Genomic DNA, 23,590 nt, shown 5'->3' on the forward strand with positions numbered 1-23,590 from the left:
AGAGCCCAACCTGAGGATCGAACCCACAAACTGTGAGATCATGACCTGAGCTGAAGTCGGACGCTCAACTGAGCCACCCAAGCACCCCATGACATGCTAACTCTTTAAAAAAATGGTGGTAAAATATATATAACATAAAATTAACCATTTTTAAGTGCACAGTTCAATGGCATTAAGTACATCCATAATGTTGTGCAATCACCACCACTACCTATCTCCAAAACGTTTTCATCATCCCAAACATCGTATCTGTGAAACAGTAGCTCCCCATTTCCACCCTCTTCTGGCCCCTGGTAACTTTTATTCCACTCTTAGTCTTGAGGAATTAGCCAGTCTTAGATACTTCGTGTAAGTGTCATCATATATTACTTATCCCTTTGTGTCTGGCTTCTTTCACTTATGTCTTCAAGTTTCATTCATGTAGTGTGTATCAGAATGTCCTTCCTTTGTTCTGGCTGCATAATATTTCATACGGATATATCACACTTGGCTTATGAACTCACCAGCTGATGGGCACTTAGCTTCTTTCCAGTTTCAGGTTGGCATACTCAGTGGTGTGGCTGCACACGTGCGTGTCCAAGTGTTGGTGGCATCTCCACATTCATACAGCTGTTGCTGGGCACTTCAGTGGGCTCTTGGGGCACAAGTGCCACAGAACTGGTGGTCGAATGAGGATACTGCCCGTGAGTGGGCAGACCTTACAGTGAGGTCTTGGTGAGGGCTGGAGTGTGGGTGCCAGGGCACCCCTGGAAAGGGGCACCGTTGGACCTGTCGGTCTGTATTCAACCAGGTTTCTATGCGTGAGGCAAGCAACCCAGGCTGGCAGAGAAGTTTGGGAAACCACATACAGACAGCCCTAAGTACCAGTTTCGAATAAAGTAAGGGTCAGACCAGAGATCTGAGGCCCCAGTCTCAACCAAAACTCACAAAAAAATGTTTAAAAAAAAAAATCAACTCTGACGTCCCCCTTGGAATGTGAGTCGTGAGCTCAGCTAGACACACAAAATATCAGGAGAAATGGCAGATGACAATATTCTAGGATTTGATATAAAGTTAATCACTAAGAAGGAATAGGGTAGGGGGTTCAAACAACACAGAAAATTTGAAAATGGAGAAGAGAAGGGTGCCTGGGTGGTTCAGTCAGTTGAGCAGCTGACTTTGGCTCATCCCTCTGTTCTCCTCTCATGGAGACTGCATCATTTAAGAGGGGAAGCAGGGATCTGCCAAGTCATCTGAAGAGCAAGAGCTGGAACCTCAGACTCAGGCCAGTGGTTCCTGAACCCTCAGCTCACCACCATCATGTAAGGCAGTAAAACCAGACTGATCTAGGACCCCAGCTCTGGGAGATCAGGCCCTAGCTCCCCAGATGACTCTGACACCATCTGCCCAGACAGGCATGTGAGCAGCTTTGCTGGAAACTTGATTTCTGTCCCTGGCCCCTTGGAGGGACCTGCCTGGCCTCTGCCCTTCTGGCCAGCTGTGGGCTTCTCCTGGGCCCCCTCAGATACTCCCAGGGTGCTGCACCTTCTCCACCTCACAGGAAGGGCTTTCCACTAAACTTATGAGTCAAAGAGCATGTGGCAGGTGGGGGTGGAAGGCACCTGCAGGAGAAGACCATGCTATTCCCACCTCCCCTACCCCAGCAACAGGATGGGCAGGGCTACATGTCTGTCCCACATGGCATACTCCGAAGGTGCCTGGTATTATTGGGAAAAGCCCCCACTCAGGAAGGCTGTCCCCCACTAGAGTCACGAATGCCCTCCCCTAGGGGTGCCCCACACAGAAAACAGTGTCTGTGGGGGTTGGGGGAGGCAGAAAGAGGCCTGGCTAGGGTCACAGGGCGTCATCACCGCTCTTCCTCTGACTTCCTTCCTACTCGTATTGGGGATCCTGAGTTTGTAAACAAGCCCCCCCTCCACTCCCCACGGGAATGGGGGTCCTCAGGGGCCAGGCTGGCCACTGCCTACTCTTTGTGAGTCACAAACGGACCTTGGGTTATGCTGGGATTCCTTCCTGGCTAATGATTGCTCAGCGGCCAGGCTTCCCATTCACTCATCTCTTCCACCGAAGCAGACACAGACGAAGGAGTGGAGCCAGAGCCCACCTTCTCCACTAACAGTGACAACAATGAGTAATAATAACAGTGGCAGCTGACACTGAAGGCCTCCACATCCGCCTTCGTGGCCCCCGACTACAATTTACATTGAGGAAACAAGTTTATACAGGCAGTGATGAATTGCCCCAGGTCATAGGAGGCACACTGGGGCTGAGGGAGTGGACAGAGTCTCCCCTTGACCAAACCAGTCGGGCTCCTCTGAGTTGTTTTCCAATAGACCTCATTCTTGGGAATTTCCCTAAGAGCCCAATTTTAGCAAAAACCGTGCCTCGATATCCTTAATAGCGGATTACCCTCAACGTCTATCCAGATTCCTCATTTCTTCCCCCCGCCCCAGCCCCCAGTAACATCTGATTGCCCTGGCCTGCCCATTAGGTAGGTTTAGCCAGAATCTCCCTTACCCGTGATGTTTCCTTTTAGTAACTTCCAATCGATGACCGCCCCCCCACCCCCACCCCACACCCTGCTCCTTGTCTATAAATTCCCCCTTCCCTTGTTATAGTCAGAGTTGGGGGTCCATCTCTCTCCCCTGCTGCAAAACCCCCTGCAGTGGTCCCTATACCTGTATCCCGCTGAACATCGTTCACCTTTCTGTTCTAATGAGGTTGTAATTTTTTTTCTTTTTAAATACAGTCCATGTCCTCTACTCCTGTCCCATCTTGTCCTACTGAAGGAAAAGCAAGGGAGATTATTTGCTGAGGAGCACCTCTCAAAGCACCTGTGAGGGGAAATGCAGACTGGGGCCAGATGGCAGAAAGGGGCAGAGAACAGCCAGAGTTTGGAGAGATGCCCCAAGCCAGGCCCCATAACACCACTTGCTGTCTTCTTCCCTGGGACAGGACAGGGTGCTCATCTGACACGTCCGTGTGTCCGAGAGTGTTTGAGAGCACAGGTTATGTGCACGGAGGAATATTTTGCTTATATCCAGCAGTAATGTGGCAAAGGGTTTCCAAAGAGGTCTCAATACAATAAAAGAAGAGGACAAGTATCTGTTCTTTTCTCTCTTCCACTGAGAACCCCCAGTTACCCACCAGTGCTCAGAGGCCCTGGTTCAAATCTCACTGCCTCCTGGATTACTGGAAGGAGTCACCTATTGGAGAATTTGGATGATTTGAGTCAAAGGTTGGTGGAATCTGAGCCTCCTTTAGCCTTGTGTAATGGGCTGAAAAAAGGGGCCAGACACCCAGCCTGTCTGCATCCTCAGATCGCCATTGGGCTCTGCAAGATGGGGGTCAGGGCTGGGTGTGGAGAAGGGATGCCCAGGCTGGAACAGATGCAAGCATGGAGAGGGAGAAGGGAGGGGTAGAAAGAGGAACACATTAGTTGTGAAGCAGTAGAGCAGAGCCCAAGCTGTGACTGTTGCCCAGTAATGCCAAAACATGTCAGTTTTCAAAGATGTCCAGCACCAGCATGCTCACAGAATAGCAAAATCTGGAAAACTTAGTGTCCATTAAGAGCAGAATGGCTCAACGATGTGGTTGATTCAATCCATGGGATTCTCCGTAAAGCCAAGAAGGTGAACGCAATCTATGTGGAAATACAGAGTTAGATCTCAAGGACACTGGGGGGGCAATGTCTCAAGGACCCTGGGGGGCTGCAGAGTGGTGAGTGTCTGCATTGGGCATGCGAGCCATTCCCAAGCATCACCCCAACTTTGAAGTGGGTGTACGTATCGGTCAAGGTGCGACGCATGCTGAGCTCATGGGGGTGACCCTGGTTGGGGAAGGTACCTGGCTCGTCAAAGATCCTTGGATAGGACCCTAAGAGTGGAACAACTGAAGAGCACTGGCTTGCATTTCTGCTTCTTCCACCCAGAAGCCTTTTGCCACCAAGACCCTACAACTGGCTCAATGGTGTGCCAGGCACATGGGGAGCAAGGAGGAACCATCTCCTTCTCCCTTAGCATCTAAGTCACAGGTAGGACTCAGGTCCAAGACATCCACTGAGTGCCCCTGGACTAAGAGCTGACCTACACAGACTCTGCCCATTGAAAGAGGATTTCAACTACCTCCATTACGATCTCAGTCCGTACTTCCTCACTGATGAAGTTCTTTCCAGCTCATCTCTTAACTACGGCAAAAGAATTAGCGAGCAAAGCATCCCCTGAGAACTGAAGCTACCCCTCAAGTAATAAGGACTATCCTGATGTCAGCAAGACACGACATGACTGACCCCAAGACAATGCTTCACCTGACCATCACTGCCCACCTGCATACGCCCACCGACCTTTGTCCCACACTTATCTCATATGAACCTGGAAGCATTTTTGGCACGTTGGAGACAGTCTTTGGGATTCTAGTCCCGTCTTCCCAGTGTTGGCCTCTCTGAAATAAATTCCCTATTTCACCACCACTCCTCTCTGTGCCTTTGGATTTTATCAGCAGTGAGTGGCAAACCTGGTCTGTTTGGGACCCCCTGTGCTCCAGTTACATCTTCTGAGAGGGGCCAAGAATCCTGCTTTCCCAATGCTGGGCAAGGCTGCCCCACTGATCCCCCCAACATGCACCCCACACTTCAGTGGGCTCACTGGAGTATTGCCCCAGGCTGGTCTTACTGCCCACCTTAGGAGAGTCCAGCCCCAGGTCCTGTCTGTAGGGTCAGCTGAGGCCTTGGACCTGCTCTCCTAGGAAGGTATGGGATGTGGCACGGGGGTGGGGAGGTGCTTCATTAGTTTCCTTTCTCTGTGTCTTTGTGTGGGGGTAGTGTCTGTCCCCTGGCTGGGTGATGTCTGCTGGCAGGTAGGTGGGGGGGGGGGGGGGGGGCAGGTATAAGGCGGTCAGAGGAGCACTTTTACTTTTAGACCTGGTCTCAAGGTATGGGGTGGGAGTGGGTCCCTGGAGACCCTGAGCCACTGAGTTCCCTAATAAGCTTCCAGGGTGGGGAAACAGGCAGTGTGAAAACTGTCCTGAGGACCTGGTAAAACAGAGGGGATCCAGAGCCACTGCTTAGGGAGGACTTGCTGGTCTGAATGAATGCATGTGGGCCCTCCCCAATTACTCAGGGGAGACTCATCCTTCTCCTTCATTCCTACCGCTTAGTATTTCAGCACAAAAAGAATTTTACTTCTTGGCCTCAGGGAAGGGAGGTGGGGCTTCATGGAGAGCCCCTTTCTCCCACAGACACCTGGAACGCCCAGCCAGCCCACTCCTGCTGGAGGCTTTGTCAAAGGATCCGAGGGTCTGTAAGGAGTGGAACAGTCAGTGCCCACCTCCAGGGCAGGGCAGGGAGGAAACTGCTCAGCTGGGTCTGGTAAGATGCCCTGTAAGGAATGTGGATATCAGGGTTTCCCCCGATGGGGCACAGAACTGCACAGGTGAGGCCGTGAGAAACACAAGGCAGGCAGCGCAGCTCCTGTCTGCCAAGAAGCACAAGGGCTGATGGTGGGCTTCCAGTGGCTAGGCAAGCTTCTGAAGGACCGAGGGCCTGCATGGTTTTCACTGAGGACCTGCGGTTCCCTTGCTCATCCTGTATGGACACTTACTCTTAGCCTATCAGGGGGCTTCTATGCCAACTCTGGTGGGGGGTGTGTGTGCTGTGTCTGCCCTGCTTAGGGATGCAGTTGCACCCCCTGGAAGCCGGGTCTAGAAGCCATAGAGAAGATGTCAGGCGGGTAGACTCCAGGATTTTTGTGCTTTTTCCAATTTGAGATGGTCTCTGAACTGCTAACTGCAGCCCACAGCACCGCCTCACCGTTTTGCCTTTGGACTTTGCTAACTAAGGCTATGGAGGAACTGAGGCCCCCGCTGCCAAACAAGTCAAACTGAACTTCCTGTGGGGGCAAGATGGGGCATAACAGGCACTCAAACAGAGAGAGGAGCAGGAATTCCCCCAACCACTCCCAACCTGTGGAGCCAGGCAACCTCAGTGTCCCAGAAGGTCAAATGGGGAAAGAAACTGGAGCATTTGGAGGAGGGTGTGGGCAGGTTCAGAGGCAGGTGTACGAAGCTGTGTCGGAGGTGGGGGGGGGGGCACTCGGTGGTGGCAGAGGGACTCTGCAGGGGGCAGAGGAGGGCGGCAGCCTCACCTGGACTTGGCCCTTCCCCATGATCCTGTCTGTGCTCTCGCCGTCCTCCTTGGTGATCTTTGTTTTGTTGTAACACTTTTCATAGCAGAGAATCCTCAAGGTCTGGGAGCCTTCCAGCTCGATCTCAAACTCCTGTAGCCCCAAGAAAGGAAAGTCCCTTGTTAACAGGTCCAATGACTTCCTTGCTGCCCCAAAAGGACCCATGACTTGAGACCTTGCTTACTTTAGTCCTGTGACAAAGACCCTCAGAAGCTACTTCCCTGTGAGCATCCCATTGTGGCTCAATCTGGATGCTTCTGGAAGCTCAGAATACCTCTCACACTGAATCCAAACTCCCTAAGCTAGTATGTCAAAAGGCAGTCCCCATTCCCCCTGCATCAGAAGCTCATGGGTACTGGCTATAAATGCAGATATTCTATGGACTTTGGGTGATAATGATGTCAGTGTAGGTTCATTGATTAGTTGGGGAGGCTGTGCATGTTTGGGGACAGTGGGCATATGGGAAATCTCTGTCCTTTCTGCTCTGGACCTAAAGCTGTGGACCTAAAGCTGCTCTATAAATTAAGTTTATTTGAAAGCAGGGAAGGAAATCGACCCATGGAGGTGATATAGGAGAGGAAAGAACCGTTCTTATAGGTTTTCGAGTTGTCTGCTGTGGGATGTGTGGTGTTGACTTTCTCCTCCATCACCACATGATGTCTTCAGTAAATTCTACATTTCACACCAGTGGTTTTGCAGGCACAGGTTCACGGTGGGGAAATGGAAGAGGGTGGGGGAAAAGAAAGGAGATATTTCTGAGCCTGCATGGGGGTGGGGAGGGTGTGTGTGTGCCAGGAATGTGTAACAGCCCTGATGATCCATACGCACACCCAGGGTGGCCACCAGGTGATGCTGGTCTGGAATCCTCCATGCCTGGGTTCCTTGAGCCTCTACTGCTGGTGCCTCCAGAACCCCTCCCTCATTGCCCCTGTCAGGTCATGCTCATTTACTCTCTGCAAAGCCTTTGATGGATCCGTCTGGCTATGATGCTCCCTTGTCTTGGCAGCCATCACCCTTTCTGCATAGATGTCCAGAGCTATAATGATTGGGCAATCCTATGGGCTCCCTGTGCCCCAGTCCTACTAAGGTAGCAAATCTGATGATGAGAGTCATGGATGCCAAGAAAGGAGAGCTGGGTGCTGGCCCCATGGCTCTACCAGCCACATGACCCAAAGTGGACCAGACAGCCATTTGGTCTTAGCTTCTTCTTCTCCAAGGGAGCAGGTGGTTTGCTTTCCACCCACAGCCTCAAGCATGAGGTTTTCCTAGGCCACAGCTACTCCAGAAACTGAGAAATGGCATTCTCACAGATCTGGGGACTTTATCAATATTGGCTACACTATAATCATTCCCACACTCCCGAAGGCTCAAGGTGAGATGGTGAGCAAGTTACACAACAGCTCTCCAAGGTGAAGGAGAACAGAGCAGCAAACTATACAAATCCAACACTCGGGACAGGCAAGTAGGGTCCCTACCCCAACCCTCCCCTGGCAGAGCCCCAGGCTTCCACAAACCAAGAGGGCTACAGGGCTCATTCCAACTTCCAAGGAAAAACAGTACGGAAATCTACCAAGTAAACTAAGCAATAACAAAGGCAGCACAAAAAACCCTTTTAAGTTTCTTTTCCAAAACCTTCTCCAGAAAAATAGGCTGTTTCTTTGTGATGGGGAGTGAAGGGGGTTGGATTCTCAGGAACACAGAGATAAAATCTCTTGGACTGGTCGCCCCCCCCCCCCCTCCTCCCAGGAGATTCCTGGAATGCTGGTGGAATGTGGGCAGCGGAGGCGGAGGCGGAGGCGCCTGCCTGCGAGGAAAGACATTAGAGAGCCCAGGGCGGGTGGGGTGGGGGCGGTGTTCAGACTCTCCCCATGGAAAAGATCCTGGCCTGCCAGCCAGGGCCAACATACAAGACTTGCCTGGAAGTAGTGCCTCACCTCATTCCAGTTGGGCTCAGCTGTGTCTCTGTAAACGCGAGTCTTGGCTTTATTCACAAAATAACCGAAGGAATCAACCTCCAGGGTACAGTACAGATCTGTGGGAGGGCAACAAAGGGAAGGTGATCGTACTTTTCCATATTACCCGAGTTTTCTATCAGAAGCAGGGGCTATTTTTGTAGGGGACCAAGGGCAGGCTGCCCCAAGATGGGCGGGCCACTGGGACAAGAAGATCATTCTGAGCTGAGAGCAATCAAGACCATCTGGGCTCAAGAGAAATTTTGCCCTTCCTGTAACTACACAGAAGAATCTAAATTGGGGGGTCTTTCCCAGAATAAGGGTTATTAGCAGAGATAAATCTAATCTGAGTGACCTACTGGTGAGGCAGGGCAAACATCTAGTTGCTAAATATCTGCTCTTCCTGTCGTCCTGTGAAGTGCATTCCTTTCCTCTGAAGCCCCAGACCTCTGCCCCCTTCTCCTAGGTTCAGGATGACATATATGCCTCATTTTGCCTGTCTTTGTAACTTCCATGTCTGTGTGGATTCCCAGCGTGTGTGCTATTAAGTTTAATTTTTTCCTGTTAGTTGGCCTTGAAAGGGACAGGAGTTCTTGCTCCTTGACATTTTCAAAATCAGAAAAAAAAAAAAGTCTTAAGTTTCTTTTCAAAATAAAACAACACTGAAACCAATAACCAATATTGCACTGCACATTAACTAACTAGAATTTTAATAAAAATTTGGAAAAAATAAAGCAAAACACCAGTGGCCAGCATGGGCCCCAGCACGTCACGTGCAGATTCCGCCCCGTGGTACAGCTGAACCAGCACCTGTCAGAACGTGTGCTCACCTGGTCATTTGACAAATCCTGGCTAAAGCCTCTATGTGAGAACCCTATGGGTGATGACCTGGGCAGAGATGAATGTACCATCACCATCAGGGGGATGATGCACAGAGAAGGGTGGGGCTAGGGGAAGTGCCGACCACCTGCGCAGACCCTGTTGTGAGTTTACTAGGTCAACTGGGGCAAAGGGTGCTGCAGGCCAGGATGGGGCACCAAAAACAGCTCACTGCTGGGAGAATTGTGGGGTGCAGGGAGAGCGGAGGTAGGGACCAGGGAGGAGGCCACTCCCAGGGCCTGGATGAAGGGTGGGGCAGGTGGCCAGAGGTAATGAGGAAACTCCACAGACAGAGAATGTCATCTTACTGATATGGCCAGGGAACCAGATGGTGGTTTCCGGCCTAGCCACAGGGCAGAGAGGGTGGCACCTCTCACTGGGGCAGGGGATAAAATAAGAGAAACAAGTTTGGGAGCCCAAGTGATAGGTTCGGTTTGGGGATGTGGAGCGTAGAGTGTGGGACACTGGGGACTCAGACAGAAAGTAATAGAGGGAGGCCAGGAGAGAAGAGTGGGGACAGAGAGGCAGTTCCAGACATCAACTGCGCTGTTGATGGAAGGGTCCCTGGGCCTAGGAAGAGGGAGTGTATGCAGTGAGGGAGGAAGGCCTAGATGGAACCCTTGAAAACACCAGCATTTGTGTGAGAGGGGTGTGGAGCAGGTGCTCCCAGGGGACAATTACGCCTATGTGACAACCTAATGGAGGTAAAATCTGCACAATGTACAATCCATCTGCTGTAAGTTTGAGGATTTTTAGTAAATCAGCATTGCCATTGTTGCAGAACACTGCCGCCGTACCCCCCCCCTCCCCACCCCGCAAAAGGCCCTTTGGATCAACTGTAGGCAAACCTCCTCACATCCCCAGTTCCAGGAACCCCCTGCTAGGCTTTGTCTCCAAATTTTGCCTTAGAAATTTCATACATGTGGAATGATACAACATGTAATCTTTTGTACCTGGTGTCTTTTTTGGGGAATAATTCTTTTGAGGTTCATCCCTATCGTTGCCTGTATCAGTACTCCATTCCTTTTTATTGCAGAATGGCGCTCTGTCGCATGGATGAACGTGTTATGTTTATCAGGCACATCCAAGTCTTTATACAGACATGTTCTTATCTCTCTGGAATAAATACTTAAAAGCAGGGCTGCTGGGTCACGTGGTACGGGTGTGTTTAACTTTTTAAAAAAGTGTGAAACTGTCTTCCAGGGTGGCCAAACCATTTCACATCCTCACCAGCGGAGTGTCTGAGGGTTCCCATTTCTCCATATCCCCACCAACAGTCGTCACTGTGTACCTTTGTGGTCATCACCATCCTGGTGGGCATGAAGTGGAACCTCAATGTGGTTTTATTTATTTATTTTTTAATGTTGATTTTTTAGAAGGTGCAAGTGGGATAGGGGTGGAGACAGAGGATCTGAAGTGGGCTCTGTGCTGACAGCAGTGAGACTGATGTGGGGCTGGAACTCACAAACTGTGAGATCATGACCGGAGCCGAAGCTGAACGCTGAACCGACTGAGCCACCCAGGTGCCCCCTCACTGTGGTTTTAGTTTACATTTCCCTATGACCGTGAGCATCTTCCCATGCGCTTCTTAGCTACTTGTATTTCTTTGGTGAAGTGTCTATTCAAATCTTTTGCTCATTTTATTTTATTTTTTATTTTTTTTAATGTTTATTTATTTTTGAGACAATGCGAGAGACAGAGTGCAAGCAGTGGAGGGGCAGACAGAGACAGACACAGAATCTGAAGCGGGCTCTAGGCTCTGAGCTGTCAGCCCAGAGCCTGGCGGGGCTCGAACTCACGAACTGTGAGATCATGACCTGAGCCGATGTCGGACGCTGAATCAACTGAGCCACTCAGGCACCCCTATCTTTTGCTCATTTTAAAAAACTGGCTTGTCTCCTTAGCACTGAGGTCTAAGAGTTCTCTAATATGCTCTGAATACAAGTCCCATATCATGTATATATGGTTTGTAAATATTGTCTTCTATGCTGTGGCTTGTCAGGGATTTCTTGTTTAGTTTTGCAGCATCAGTGGGACAGGTCAATAGCACAGTGCCTGTCCTCTGTCCTCCTAAGAGGGACGATGAGGACTTGTTTGGAGTGCCATGCTGAGAGACACAGTATGTGCCACCCTGGACTGAAATGCAACCAGCCCTCACTGATCTGACAGCTTGAGTAGCTGAGAGGTGTTCCCCGCCTGGGAGGGGAAGGATGAAAAGGGTAACCAGTTAGCTGTCAGCAGCCAAATCTACTCTACTGGCTGGGTCAAAGTGCTCCCTGCAGCCCTCCTTGCCTGGAACTCAGGCTGTATTTCCTGGCTACAGAAAACTCCAGTGCCTGCAATTACAAGACCCGCCTGCAGGGGGCAACTCACCAGCTCACACATCCCGTCCACAGACCAAAGAAGGCAACAGACCACTCTGGGTATCAACCAGCACAGGACCTCACCCGGTTAAGGGCCAAAGGCACCTGATGATATTCTGAGCCACGACCCTGGTTCCAGGGTCCACAGCCTCCAGCTTGGTGCCCTGTCACCTTCTTCCTCAAAGTAACCACTTACTTGAACTCTGCTTAAAGCCACTGGCGGAGTGGACGATGACATTGAGAAATCCATAGAGCCCCGGAGATTCATCATCTGCGCAAGAGACCAAAGAGGTGAGCATCGTTCTCCTGAGGGAGGCAAATGACAGACTGTGCTTCAAAATCAACCCTCAATGGGAGGGTTTGCCATTTGCTCAGCATGGGGCCAGGTGAGGTCATGAGCCAGAAACATAACCATTGTAGCCTCTGTCTCAGGGGTCTTAGGATCTGAGTTGGGTTTACAACACAGGCAGACCAGGGACTGGGTTGAAACACAGTAAGGTTCTCAGGACAGGAGAGGGGAGGGGTAGGGTGTGTCATGTGACATGCATGTTGTCATGTGAGGAGTGGCATGTGACATGTGTGCATGTGCACAAGCACATACCTATGAGCGGGAATGAGTGTACATAAGTGTGTGTGCAAGTGAATGCAAAACACAGCATGAGCAAAGGTGTGGGTGGGAAGTGCCTGGCTGGGAGGACAGGGGTGCAGGACCAAACCCAAAGCACAGAGGATCCGAGATGTGTCATGTGACCAGGCACAAAGTCATGGGGACAGACCACCCCTGACCCATCCCATCTACCCCTGGGAGGGGCCAACAGGCCCTATGCAGCACACACATTCTGTCAGGATGAAAACCCATGGTCTCACAGACAGTGCTGGCAGCAGAAAGGGACAGCAGCCCTTGTGACGACAGCCCACCTTCTTTGTTGATGGTCAGTGGAATGCTGTGGACGGTCTGAAGTTTGACACACGAATTGGTCAACATCTGCAGCTCCACGGATGTTAGGGAGAAGCTTTTGAAACCTGAAGAAAGTGGAACCCAGGTGCATCAGCCAGCCAGTCTGCATGGCTCCTCAGACTCCAGGGACACCCAGAGGGCCTTCTCCAATGTCCCTGCACTGGACCTGTACCACACCCTGGTGAGGAGCTGTGATGGCCAGGAGGGGGCGATCTGCTCCCACGAGAGGAGCTGGTAAGTGGCCAAGCAAGGTGTGGCTTTGGCCCAGGCTGGGTTTGGCTGGTGGGGACGGGATTAGCATAATGCTTGCAAGCCCATGAGCTGGCCAGGCAACTGTGAGAGGTGACCTGCAGAACCTTCCCGTGGGGTATCCCCCCACAGACACCCAGTACAGCCCTGCCCTGCACTCTGCTAATGAGGGCTCCCCATCCCCACCCGGTGAGGAAAAGGGGTTTATTTCTGTTACGGTGCTGAGCAGAGAATAGACGCTGACATGCTGCAAATGGTTGGGGTCCCCTGGTTACAAAAGGAAACCCGGGACATGAGCATGGATGGGCAGGGCAGCCGGCACCGGCCATCAGAGCTGCCAGGAGTGCCTCGTCCTCCAGGACACAGGGGCACTGTGGGGGGTGGCGGTGGGGGGAACTGGCTCAGCACATGCACGGATGATAAGCTTGGAGGGTAGGGAGCTCAGGACAGGGCAGAGGCATGTGGGGCTCCCAGTCCACCTGGGACACGGTGCTCAGCCTGGCTCTCTCTGCAGACACTCTCGGAACAGTGGGCACACAGAGTGCACATGGGAACCTCTTAACAAGACAGCTCAGGAATCCCAAACTATACAGCTGGGGGGCAGAGGAAGGAAACAGGACCTGTGGCAGAGTCTCTCTTCCCACCCCTGAAGACAGCCAGTCAGAACCAGGGGCAGCTCTGACTTGGGAGAAGCAGGAAAGAACAGCTAAGAGAGGGAAGCGCCCAGGGAATGGACTGCCCCAGACAGGAGCAAGCACCCTATCCTAAGAGTGGTCAAGTGCTGGCCCCTCAGATAGCGGAGAGGGCCCAGCACAGTGTGGCTGTTCAGGCTGGTCCAGCCAAGAGCTCCTTTGGCAATAGCACCTGCTGAGGGGACAGGCAAGAGTGCAGGGAGAGCCACAGGGAGCAGGCAGATTCAGGAGGCAGGCAGGGCATTGGGGGAAGGCATGGGTGGGGGGGTGGTGGGAAAGAAGGGTTCATAGGGGAGGTCAGAAAGTGGGAGGGGGTGATGCACAGGGGATGTGGGGGAGGCCTTGGAAAGGGGGTACAGGGGGTAGGGCCCTGGCAGGAGCTCCTGACCAATTTATTTTCTGAATCAGAGCTCCCTGTAGCTTCTCACTTGGATAAGAGTGCCACTGCCCAGCTCCTTAGGAAGAAAGAAAAGGCTTGAAACCACAGGAGGAGATGAGCATCCAGGCCTGAGGTTCTAAGCCTCTACATGCGGATGCCACTTACACTTCTTCTGCTGCTCCCGGATGTTCTCTCTCCACTCAGCACGCTCATAGTCAGATGAGATGAGGAATGTGTAACTCTAGGGGGTGAGAAGGAGAATACACCCTGGTTACCTCCACTGCAGCTCAGGCACCCACATAGAGTCCTGCAGTGCACCCCTCCAAGGCATACCTTGGGGCCAGAGACTGGCTGGAGCCTGGTGGCTGAGGGTGCTTACGGCTTGGCTCATGCTTCTGGCACTCTCCACCCTTCCTGCCAGCTGGGCTTCAGGCCATAGCTCCTGTGCCCTGGGCAGCTCTGCCTCTGGCACCAGCCCCCCTGCCTGGACTGCCTGGGCCAGGGCATAACATGTTGTAGCTTAGGGGCCACAGAGAAGGTTAGCAGGTGGGATCTGCAGAGGCCGATGCCACTTTGACTGACCACCTGTGTCTAACACACAAGCCCTGAGCTGCGACCCAGAGACAAGGCTCCTGCAGAGCCCACCAGCTGCCTCTGCTAGCTGCACGCTGACAGCTATGCGTGATGCCCACAGCCCCAGAGGGAGAGGCCCGGGCTCCAGATGGCACCAGGAGCCAGACTCAGGAGAGAAGGTACCTTGCAGGTTCACAAGGTCCCTGGACAGAATCCCTGTACGAAGAGCCCGGTCTGCACAGATCTGTGAACCCCCTGCCCTATTTGAACTTCTTGGAGACGCTGTTACCTCCCAGCTGTGGGGGTTGAGCCAGCTGTCAGTCAATCTGGGGGGCTCCGGCCTAAAGCACCAGTCAGAGGGACACATGGGCCTGGGTGTGCTATACTGAACAAGTGTCTCTTGGCATGGGAACATTCTCCAGAAGAAGAGGGCTGCTGTTGTAGAGGCCACACAGGAGCCAGAGACCACAGCTGCCACACAGCTGGGTGGTGAGTCTCGGCCACAGCACAGTGAGATTCTAGATAGACGGGAGCCAGGGGCACTCACCTTGCCATTGCGGTTGTGCACCCTGAAGGCCATGCTGGGGGACATAAGCAGGAGCAGTGACTCTTGCTCTGAAAGCTTCTTCTTCAGCCTCTCGATGGCCTTGCTGCCCTTGTTTGCTCTCTGTGGGGAGAGCCACATGATCACATTTCCATTCTGGGGGCCCCTTGTTACCCGTTCCTGCCTGGCCCAGTCCCACTGCCCCCAGTGCCTCCCTCAACCTGCTCGGTTTGTGGTGTAGTAGGCCAGCAGGTGGGTGAGGGTTGAGGAGACCCCTGTCCTGCTGAGCCCACCTCAGCCAGGCATCCCCGAGCTGAAGCCCAACCTTCTGGGTACCCACTTTGTCTGTGGCCACCACATAGTACCTGCTCTGGCCGGGCCTAATCCTACACTTGAATGCCCCATCTTCACTGCTCCTCAAGTCTTGTAAACCTCTCCAGAAACAATTGGGGGACGGTCTAGGGTGGGCTGGAGGGGCTGTTCCCCCACCTGGAATGTTGTCCCCATTAGGGCAGCTGAACACCCCTCCTACCCCCCATGCAGGATGGCTCCAAGCTTGACGGCGGGCTCACAGGGGTCCCAGCAGGCCCCAGGCTCCAGGTGTGGGTCAGCTACTTGTGTGCAAGGGGCTGCTGCCACTCAAGCTGCAGAGCCCAGCCTTGCTCCTTTCCAGCTGGTCTCACCTTCTCTCTCTGGATATCATTCTTGATCTGGGATATCTTGATCTTCATGGCATCCAACTCCTCGTCCAGCACCAGGGGGATGTTGGGAGCCGCCTCCGACTCATCCACTGTCTGGAAGCTGAGATCCGTGAGCGGGATGTACCATTTGCAGTCATACTGCTGGGTTTTGCTGAGCGAGGAAACCACACATTAACATTCTGCTTTCCTTCGCTAACGTCATTGTTTTCAAGAGCCGGGAAACCCCAAGTTTGGGGCTTGCGCAGTTTACCTGAACTTAAAACCTAGCTTGTGGTCCATGTAGCAGGCTGGCATAAGGCCATCGGCAGACACTGGTGACCCTGGGAATGGGCACTCTGCACATGTGACTTAGGCCAGGTCCACCTTATCCTGGGCTGATGGTGGCAGCTCCCTGGCTCCCTGACGTGGGAGCATATCGGGGAATCCACTGGCAGGACAGGACTGCAGACACCCACAGAGCTGCAGAGTTTGAGGGGCTACAGATCTATCAGGGGTAATCCTCTGCCTTGACAGAAGGGGAAACTGAGGCTCTCTTCTGAGGTGACTGATTTAAATCTGCTCAGAACGGGGGAAAGAGACTAGCTCTGGTCTTTCCCAACATAACCTTCTTTCCTCCATTCCAGCTGGTGCAACCTGGGTGATCTGAGTCCCAGGAAGAGGTGTGTGTGTGTGGTGGGGGAGCACCTGCAGCCTAGGCTGAGAACAATTTAGAAGCTCTCACAGGTATGGGGAGACAAAATACAGTGATGGTCTAGTGATACCGGCCCCACTCTGCCAGCCTGTACTAGACCCTGCAGCTCCCTGTCCTGCCACTTACTCTTCCTGGGTCATGACATGACAGTTGCCCAACAGTACCTTGTCAGGTAGGTCCCCCTTTTTTTCTTTTAATGTTTACTTATTTTTGAGAGAGAGCTAGAGACAGAGCACAAGTGGGGGAGAGGCAGAGACGGAGACACAGAATCTGAAGCAGGCTCCAGGCTCTGAGCTGTCAGCACAGAGCCCGACGTGGTGCTGGAACTCACAAACCTTGAGATCATGACCTGAGCCAAAGTTGGGCGCTTAACCAACTGAGCCACCCAGGCACCCCGATGCCCCTTTTATCTATAGGAGGCAATAGGCTGGTCACTGATCCTGAACTAGACTGTCTCCAGGTTGTTAATGATGATCTTTAACCCTGAGCCTGGCATCATGGCCAGTTGGAAACAATGTAACTTAAAGAGTATATCCTGACCACATAGTTACAGAACTCTTTAGGCTCATGTCACAAGAGAAAAACAAAAGCCAGGTTTCGTCCATCTGTGAAACCCACCCTGTCCTCCTGACCCCAAGACCCTTCCCACCCGGCAGGATGGGCGCCATGTAGTCACTCACCCTCCACTCTGCTTCTTCAGCTTGGTGCAGAGGAGCAGGTCGGTGAACAGGAAGACGTGGCGCAGCTTGCGGGCCCCCTCCACCAGCTCCACCATGAAGCTGTCCTTCAGCAGCTGCCGGTGCTATAGGGGGGGCAGGGGGATGGTGCGGGCTCAAGTTAGGGCAGTGGGCCAGCAGGGGGGCAGGCCCTCACACCCTCAGCCTCCTACTTTCAGGTCCACTCTCCAGTGCTCCCTCTGTCTCAGCGAACACTACACTACACTACACTTTCCTCTTTGTTCAGTAAAGTTTCTTGAGTGCTTGGCCTGTTGAGGAGGGTGAGTGGATAGAGTACCAGCCATTGGCTTGGAGGCTGGGGAGGGGGAACACTATAGCTACGTTGATGGCCTGCAGAGAAAATGATGGCAGGAAAAACCCCTGTGGGCAGGGCGGTCCACACCTCTCCCAGACAGCAACTGGAGACCCAGAATGGGCAATAGGCCAGCCATGTGAAGGACATTCTTGCAGAGGGACCATTATAGCCCAGCCCTGTGGCTAGAAGAGCTTGGTGCTCCAGGCATGGGTGGGGAAGCCTGGTGAGTGGAGAGGAGGTGGGCCCAGAACACTTTAAGGGGGCAGCCCCGACAATCATGGTAGAGGCTGGACTTAGTTTTCCGTTTTTGTTTTTTAAAGTTTATTTATATATTTTGAGAGAGAGAGAAGGTGTGAGTGGGGGAGGAGCAGAGAGGAGAGAGCGAGAATCTCAAGGAGGCTCGGTGCTACCAGTGTGGAGCCCGATGCAGGGCTCGAACCCACAAACTATGAGATCATGACCTGAGCTGAAGTCAGACGCTTAACCAACAGAGCCACCCAGGTGCCCCTGGACTTAATTCGAGGGCAATAGGAAGCTGAGTAGTGTGCCTACAGATGGGACTCCATGCTCTAATCTTTCTAAGGTCAGTGCCCACTGACAGGCAGAAGACCACATAGGATGCCTGGATTCCGACAGCCTGAGTCTGAGGTGACCTTCCCAGGGTCCACTGGACCTGGACCTAGACCTAGAAGGGGGATGCGAGGCACTAGCCCACCAGCAAGCTACACGCCTCTGCACCCGGGTACTCCATCTGAAAGACCAGAACATTCCCACTGGGTCACACAGCTCCAGGGGTGGCTGAATGCCGTGAATGGCACACCAAGGTAAGTCAGTAATTCATCTGAAAAACAGTGCCCAGAACCTCATGTGGGTCAATGCTGTGCCATGCCAAGGACACAAAGACAGGACGAGAGGCTGACGTGGTAAGACTTTCCTTTCCCCGAGCACATTCCAAGTATGCTGTGCAAGCAAGTACATGGCCTGATCATTGGATGGGATCCCCAGAACACCCTGTGGGCAGGTCCTTAGGCCCATTTCACAGGTGAGAAATGGGAGCCTCAGATAGGTTTACCACCTGTCCCAGGCAGCACAGTGAGCGAGCAAGCAGCAACGCTGAGCAGTCTGTCCTTGGGAACTCACAAGCCCAGGGGAGAGAGACCAGGTGCTTAGAGGCAACCCAGCCAGCCTGACTCCAGGGAAGGCCCCCCCAGAGAGGGTGACTCTCCACTTCTCACTGTGATGGCCAGGGAAGGGTCTGGAGGATCAGGTACATATATAAGAGTGGGCAAAGACCCATAGCATCACCCCAGCAAGAGGCATCTCCAACGCCCCATGAACTCGGCAGGCCCACACGCCTGGCTCCACTGCGACCTGCAGCCTCAGAGTTGTCTTGGGGAGTATCTGCCTCCCTGAACTTTCCCATACTCTTTGCGAGAGCTGGAGCCAGCAGGGCTGCCCAGAAGCAAGTATAGCTTGGGCTGGGCCCCAACACTCCCAGGTGCAAAGGCCACACGTCATTGTCGCATTCAGCTTGGCTCACAATGGCCAGCTGGGTCCTGGCTACAGAGAGCAAATGATTTAAATGGGAGAGCATGAGTGGAAGGGCTGGAAGGCTGCCTGTGTGCCAAGGCCATGACTCATTGTCACTCACCCTGTGCCTGCCTGCCATGGGCAGACAGCCCACCTGGCATTGACACCCACAGGAAGCAAAAAAGTGTGCACCTGGAGAAATGTCCACACAGAGCTGGAGACCCTGGGGTAAACCTGACTGCTGGGTCCTCACTGGGGAGCAGGTCTGAGACGGGTCCTGGGACCCTGAAGTCCCAGAGGAATGAGTGGACACATGCCCCCTCAGCAGGGACAGGACAGAGGGTCTTCCAGCCCAGGGGGCAGGGACCAAGGGACCTTCTGTGATGAAACATGGATCCTTTCTCCATACAAAGGGGTTGAGCTTCTGGCCACCACCAGCAGAGGGCCCCCTATGTCCAGCTCAGAAGTAGACTCCTCCCCTCTGCCAACAGGTCAGAAATGCCCGGAATCCAGGCAGTGACCACCCTCCACACACCAGCTGGCCCACCTTTTCTCCCTGCGAGGTCCTGTTGCTCACACATTCAGCTGAAGTGTCACATTCATCCTCCACAGGATCATTGAGTGTCACCCTGGTGCTTGTGGCAGCCCACACACCTGCCTTGCTGTGTTGAGAGGACATATGGCTGGCTGACTGTGGGGAGCACACAGGTGCCCCGAGGGCTCAGACTGCAGCCCTGGGAGGCTCTGATGGGCTGACCCTGTTCTGATACTGTGACAGTCGCCAGGCCCCTCCCCATGAATGCTTGCCTGTGCAAACCCTCATCTTTCTATGAGAAATCCCAAAGCTGAGGGCACCCTGACACTTCCCCCGAAGCATCCCAGTCCAAACCCTGCTCTGGGCCACACTCTGTCTCCAAGGGCCATGCAGAGCATGTGAATCATGCGTGTCACCTGCCAGACCCTGGCAGCGTGGGTGGTGAACAGCAGCGGCTCTTCAGAGTAAGGCTCATTCACTGTGAGTTTTCCCCGTCATGTCACAGTTGGCCTCCTTCCTGAGGAGGCACAGGGCCTTGCTTCTGAACCCCAGTCCACCCTGGGTCTTGCAGCATGCCCAAACAGAAAATACCCAGCCAATGGGCAGGAGGGGGTTCCCAGCCCCAAGAAAACAGGCCCCCAATTACCATGCTGGCAGATCCACAAAGGGAGTCTGGACCCTGGCACAGAGACCAGAGCCAAGGGAACAGGAGGGCAGCAGACTGATGGAGTGTGAGGGAGATGGGAGCTGGACATCACTCTGTCTCTATCCATATTTCCCCAGGCCCAGGGGTGGACCTGAGGCACAGACTCTTAAGGCTGGTGGTCCCATCCTGATGCACAGTCTAGGGCCCTGACCCCTGGGTAGATGCCACATCTTGACTATGGAGGTCAGCCAGCCTGGGCCTGGGATCAGCCCTGCTCAGAGCCCAGCTCCAAGCCATACGCTGAGGAAGGATCCTGCTGCTGAAACAGGCCCATGAAGAAACAGCAACAAATCCCCATCTGCACCCACCCAATTTAAGGAAAGAGAGAGGCCAAGGGTAGATGATCGTGGAGGAGGACAGAAATGAAAGGAGGGATGGACAAGCTGCAGGTCCAACAGCGAGCTTGTGAGGGGATGCTCGGCCCTTTGATCGAGGCATCTGAGAGGCTGCTGGACCCTATGGCCATCACTTGGGTCTCTTCTCAGAACCCTGGCTTCTGCAGGGACACCCTGACAGCCCACATGGGACCACTGTAGAGCCGGGAGACCTGTGCCCGCCCAGGAGACAGCCCTCTCAAAAATGATCACGAGCCCTAACCCCAGGCCCTCAGAACCAGTACGACTTCCAGTCTGGCCCACCTGTCAGGTCCTCCAGGGGCCACAGGCAGGGCCACAGCCTGGGCTGCACCTGGGTCACAGTTCCATAGCACTGTGGGCTGTGGTCTAAAGATGGTATGACGTCAAGTGGCTGGTAAGGACTGTCCCTTTGACTCAGCATCTCATGCAGAGCAAACACACCTAGGTAGAGCTGTAGGGAGAGAGCTAGAACCCGCTGGACCCCAGGACAGGGTAGTATGATGCTTCTTGAGGTCTGAGGGACAGTGACTCAGAAGAGCCAGCTTGCTGGGGCCATAGGAATGTGTGTGAAAGAGAATCCATGTGTCTCTGTGTCTCTTTGTGTGCATCCCCAAGTAGGCAGGCATGTTTGTGTGTGTGTGTGTGTGTGTGTGTGTGTGTGTGCATCCCTGTTGGTGTGTGTCCAACTAATCTCTTTGTGTGTCCCATGTATATGTCTCTGTGTGTCCCCTGTGTGTATCCCTGTGTCTGTGACCACATGTGTGGGTCATGTTCCTGTGTTTCTGTATGTCCTTCTGTATGTTTCCATGCCCCTGTGTGTCCCAACCTATGTGTCCATGTGTATGTGTCCCCCATATATGTCTGTGTGTGTGTTTGTGTTCCTGTGGATATCACAATGTGTGTCCCCTCGTGTGCATGTCTTTGTGTGCACTCTGGGGCACCGTAGTGGTGGCAGGAGGGAAGGCACTCCCCTTGGGAGTGGGGAACACCCAGGTGGGGAACACCTGCTCGAAGGGACAGCATTGCCTCCTTGAAAAACTAACATCACCCCGCCAGGGAGTGAGGTGTCTGGAGCCGCTGCTGTGCACCTTCACTGCCTGTGGCCCATCCTCTTCTCTCTGCAGGGATAATGCTGGCTCAGCCACTTCAGTTTTCTGAGCCTCAGTTTCCTTAAACATAAGAAGGGATGCAAATACCTGCCTGGTGGCATTTTTTAGAGCATTAAATGGGCCCCACAGGGGGCTACTGGTACTATAAGCCAAGTCCTCTGTAGGTACAGGCCTTGTGTTGAGAGATGCCCTATCGTCGTTGGGCCTCCCACAGTTGATGATGACTCTGAGTGGGGAAGGTACCACCACCCCCATTTCTACAGACAAGGAAACTGAGAATAGTGAGGTACATCCTGTGTCTGCAGTCTTCTGAGGACGGGCCCCTCCTTCCCCAGGGGTCTTCCCCTAGGCTGGCCGGCCTCCTCCAGCTGTCATCTGGGCAACATTGGCCCTCACCCCTAGACAGAGCCCATTCAGGGAAGACCCATCTGGAAGAAGTGCATTGTTATGGACTGATGTTTGTGTCTACTCCAAAATTCATATGTTGATGCCCTAACCCTTAATGTGACAGTATCCAGAGGCAGGGCCTTTGGGGTGATTAGGTTTAGGTGAGCCCGTGAAAGTGGGAGCCTGTGATGAGACTGGTGTCCTTATATGAAAAAGAAGACAGAGATCTCTCCATGTGCATGCTGTGAAGAAAAGCCATATTGGTACACGGTGAGAAGGGAGCCATCTCCAAGCCGGGAAATAGGCTCTTACCAGATCCTGAGCACACACCTTGACCTTGGGACTCCCAGCCTCTAGAACTGTGAGAAATGAACATCTGTTGTTTAAGCCCCTAGTTGATGGTATTTTGTCATAGCAGCTGAGCAGACTCAAACACATGAAGAAGCTAGAGCCTAAGGTTCCATGGAGGGGGTACTGGGAAGTTTCCTCAGGTACAGAAACTGGAGTTTAGTGATAAACCTGTAGGGCCTTGCCAGGTGAGACCAAGAAGGGTTGCCAAGGAGGGCACAGGTGGGGGCAGAGAGAAGAAGGAAGATGGTCAAGGCAAGGACCAATGAGGTATCAGTTGCTGGCTGAGGATGCCTGGCTTGGCTCCAAGCAGGGCCGGATTTAGCATGTTTGGCCCTGGAGGAGGCCAGGGGCCCGAACCTCCATTCCCATGCCCCCAGAGCAAGACCTGAACCTGAGGACAGCTGGCTGCATGCCAGCGACCCAGCTGACATTGCCCATCAGAGCAGCCCTGGCTGTGGGGTAACTCAGTGGGGTGTGGAGGTTCAGAAGATGGAAGAAAAAGTGTCCCCAAAACAACATACCCGGCAGCTGAGTGTGTGCTGAGGGTCCTGCCTGACACTCCGGCCCTCACACCTGTTCGAGGGCTCTCAGTACCTCCCTGCAGAACACGCCTCCACTCCCTGGTCCCTGAGAAAGCCTCTTGTTTCCCATGCCCTGGAGAGACACCTCATAAGACAACTGATCGGGGAGGATGAAATCAGAGCATGACACAACCCGGAAAGGACAGAAACCTGCTGGGTGGAGAGCGGGGTGAGCCTGGGAAGCACACTGCTGATTCATAGCAGTAATGTTCACTGAGCACTTGTTGGGTGCTGGGACCTGTGCAGAGAGCGCTTCATAAAACATCTCCTTTCACTTGGCAGGACTGTCCCAGGCAGCAGGTTCCAGCTCCACCACTTGTTGGAGAAGGAAAGGCTCAGAGAGGTAAGTAACATGCCCAAGTTCCTAGAAGAATCCAAACCTGGGCCTGGACAGGTTGACAATCCAAGCTCCATTTACAAATATTTATGAAGGGTTGAGAAAAGACCCAGACATGGAGCACTGGCTTTGCCCTTATGGGGCTCCTATGTTGTGGACATCCTTTGAAACTGTGGACAGCACATGGTCCAGGCTCACCCCAATCCCAAAGCTGAGCAAGCTGTTGCTCAGAGGTGAGTGGTATTGCTGGGGTCACATGCCATGTCTGATGGCACCGGAACCCCAATCCCTATGCTGTCTTCACCCCCACCCCCTTCCCACAGCATCTCTTGCAAACTCTGCCAACAGGGTCTGCAGTCTCCAATTCTCTAATCCTCAAGCAAGAGCCCTCTCTTCTCTACCTGAGCCTCACCACCTCTCGTCCTCAGCCTGCACCAGTGACATTTCCTCAGCGGCTCCTATTCGGCCTGCCCACCTGCCTTCTTCCATGAGGGGCATTTGGGAAT

General features: G+C 53.3%; 1 protein-coding gene across 4 annotated transcripts in view; it reads right to left on the reverse strand.

Moving 5' to 3' along the window:
* BCR (BCR activator of RhoGEF and GTPase) overlaps positions 1-23,590 on the reverse strand; it is a 128,016-nt gene that overhangs the window by 13,604 nt on the left and 90,822 nt on the right. For 2 of the 4 annotated variants that reach the window (XM_047827295.1, XM_047827297.1), the window contains exons 9-16: positions 16,841-16,962; positions 15,452-15,620; positions 14,772-14,891; positions 13,817-13,892; positions 12,292-12,396; positions 11,570-11,644; positions 8,114-8,211; positions 6,141-6,272 (exon numbers count right to left, since the gene is read on the reverse strand). In XM_047827295.1, coding sequence (XP_047683251.1) covers positions 6,141-6,272; positions 8,114-8,211; positions 11,570-11,644; positions 12,292-12,396; positions 13,817-13,892; positions 14,772-14,891; positions 15,452-15,620; positions 16,841-16,962 — 897 coding nt within the window. Of the gene's footprint in view, positions 1-66; positions 3,644-6,140; positions 6,273-8,113; positions 8,212-11,569; positions 11,645-12,291; positions 12,397-13,816; positions 13,893-14,771; positions 14,892-15,451; positions 15,621-16,840; positions 16,963-23,590 lie in introns of those variants that run through there. The other 2 variants (XR_007145727.1, XM_047827296.1) reach the window with 2 other exon arrangements.

The sequence above is a fragment of the Prionailurus viverrinus genome, chromosome D3 (genome assembly GCF_022837055.1).
Source record: "Prionailurus viverrinus isolate Anna chromosome D3, UM_Priviv_1.0, whole genome shotgun sequence".
Lineage (NCBI taxonomy): Eukaryota > Metazoa > Chordata > Mammalia > Carnivora > Felidae > Prionailurus > Prionailurus viverrinus.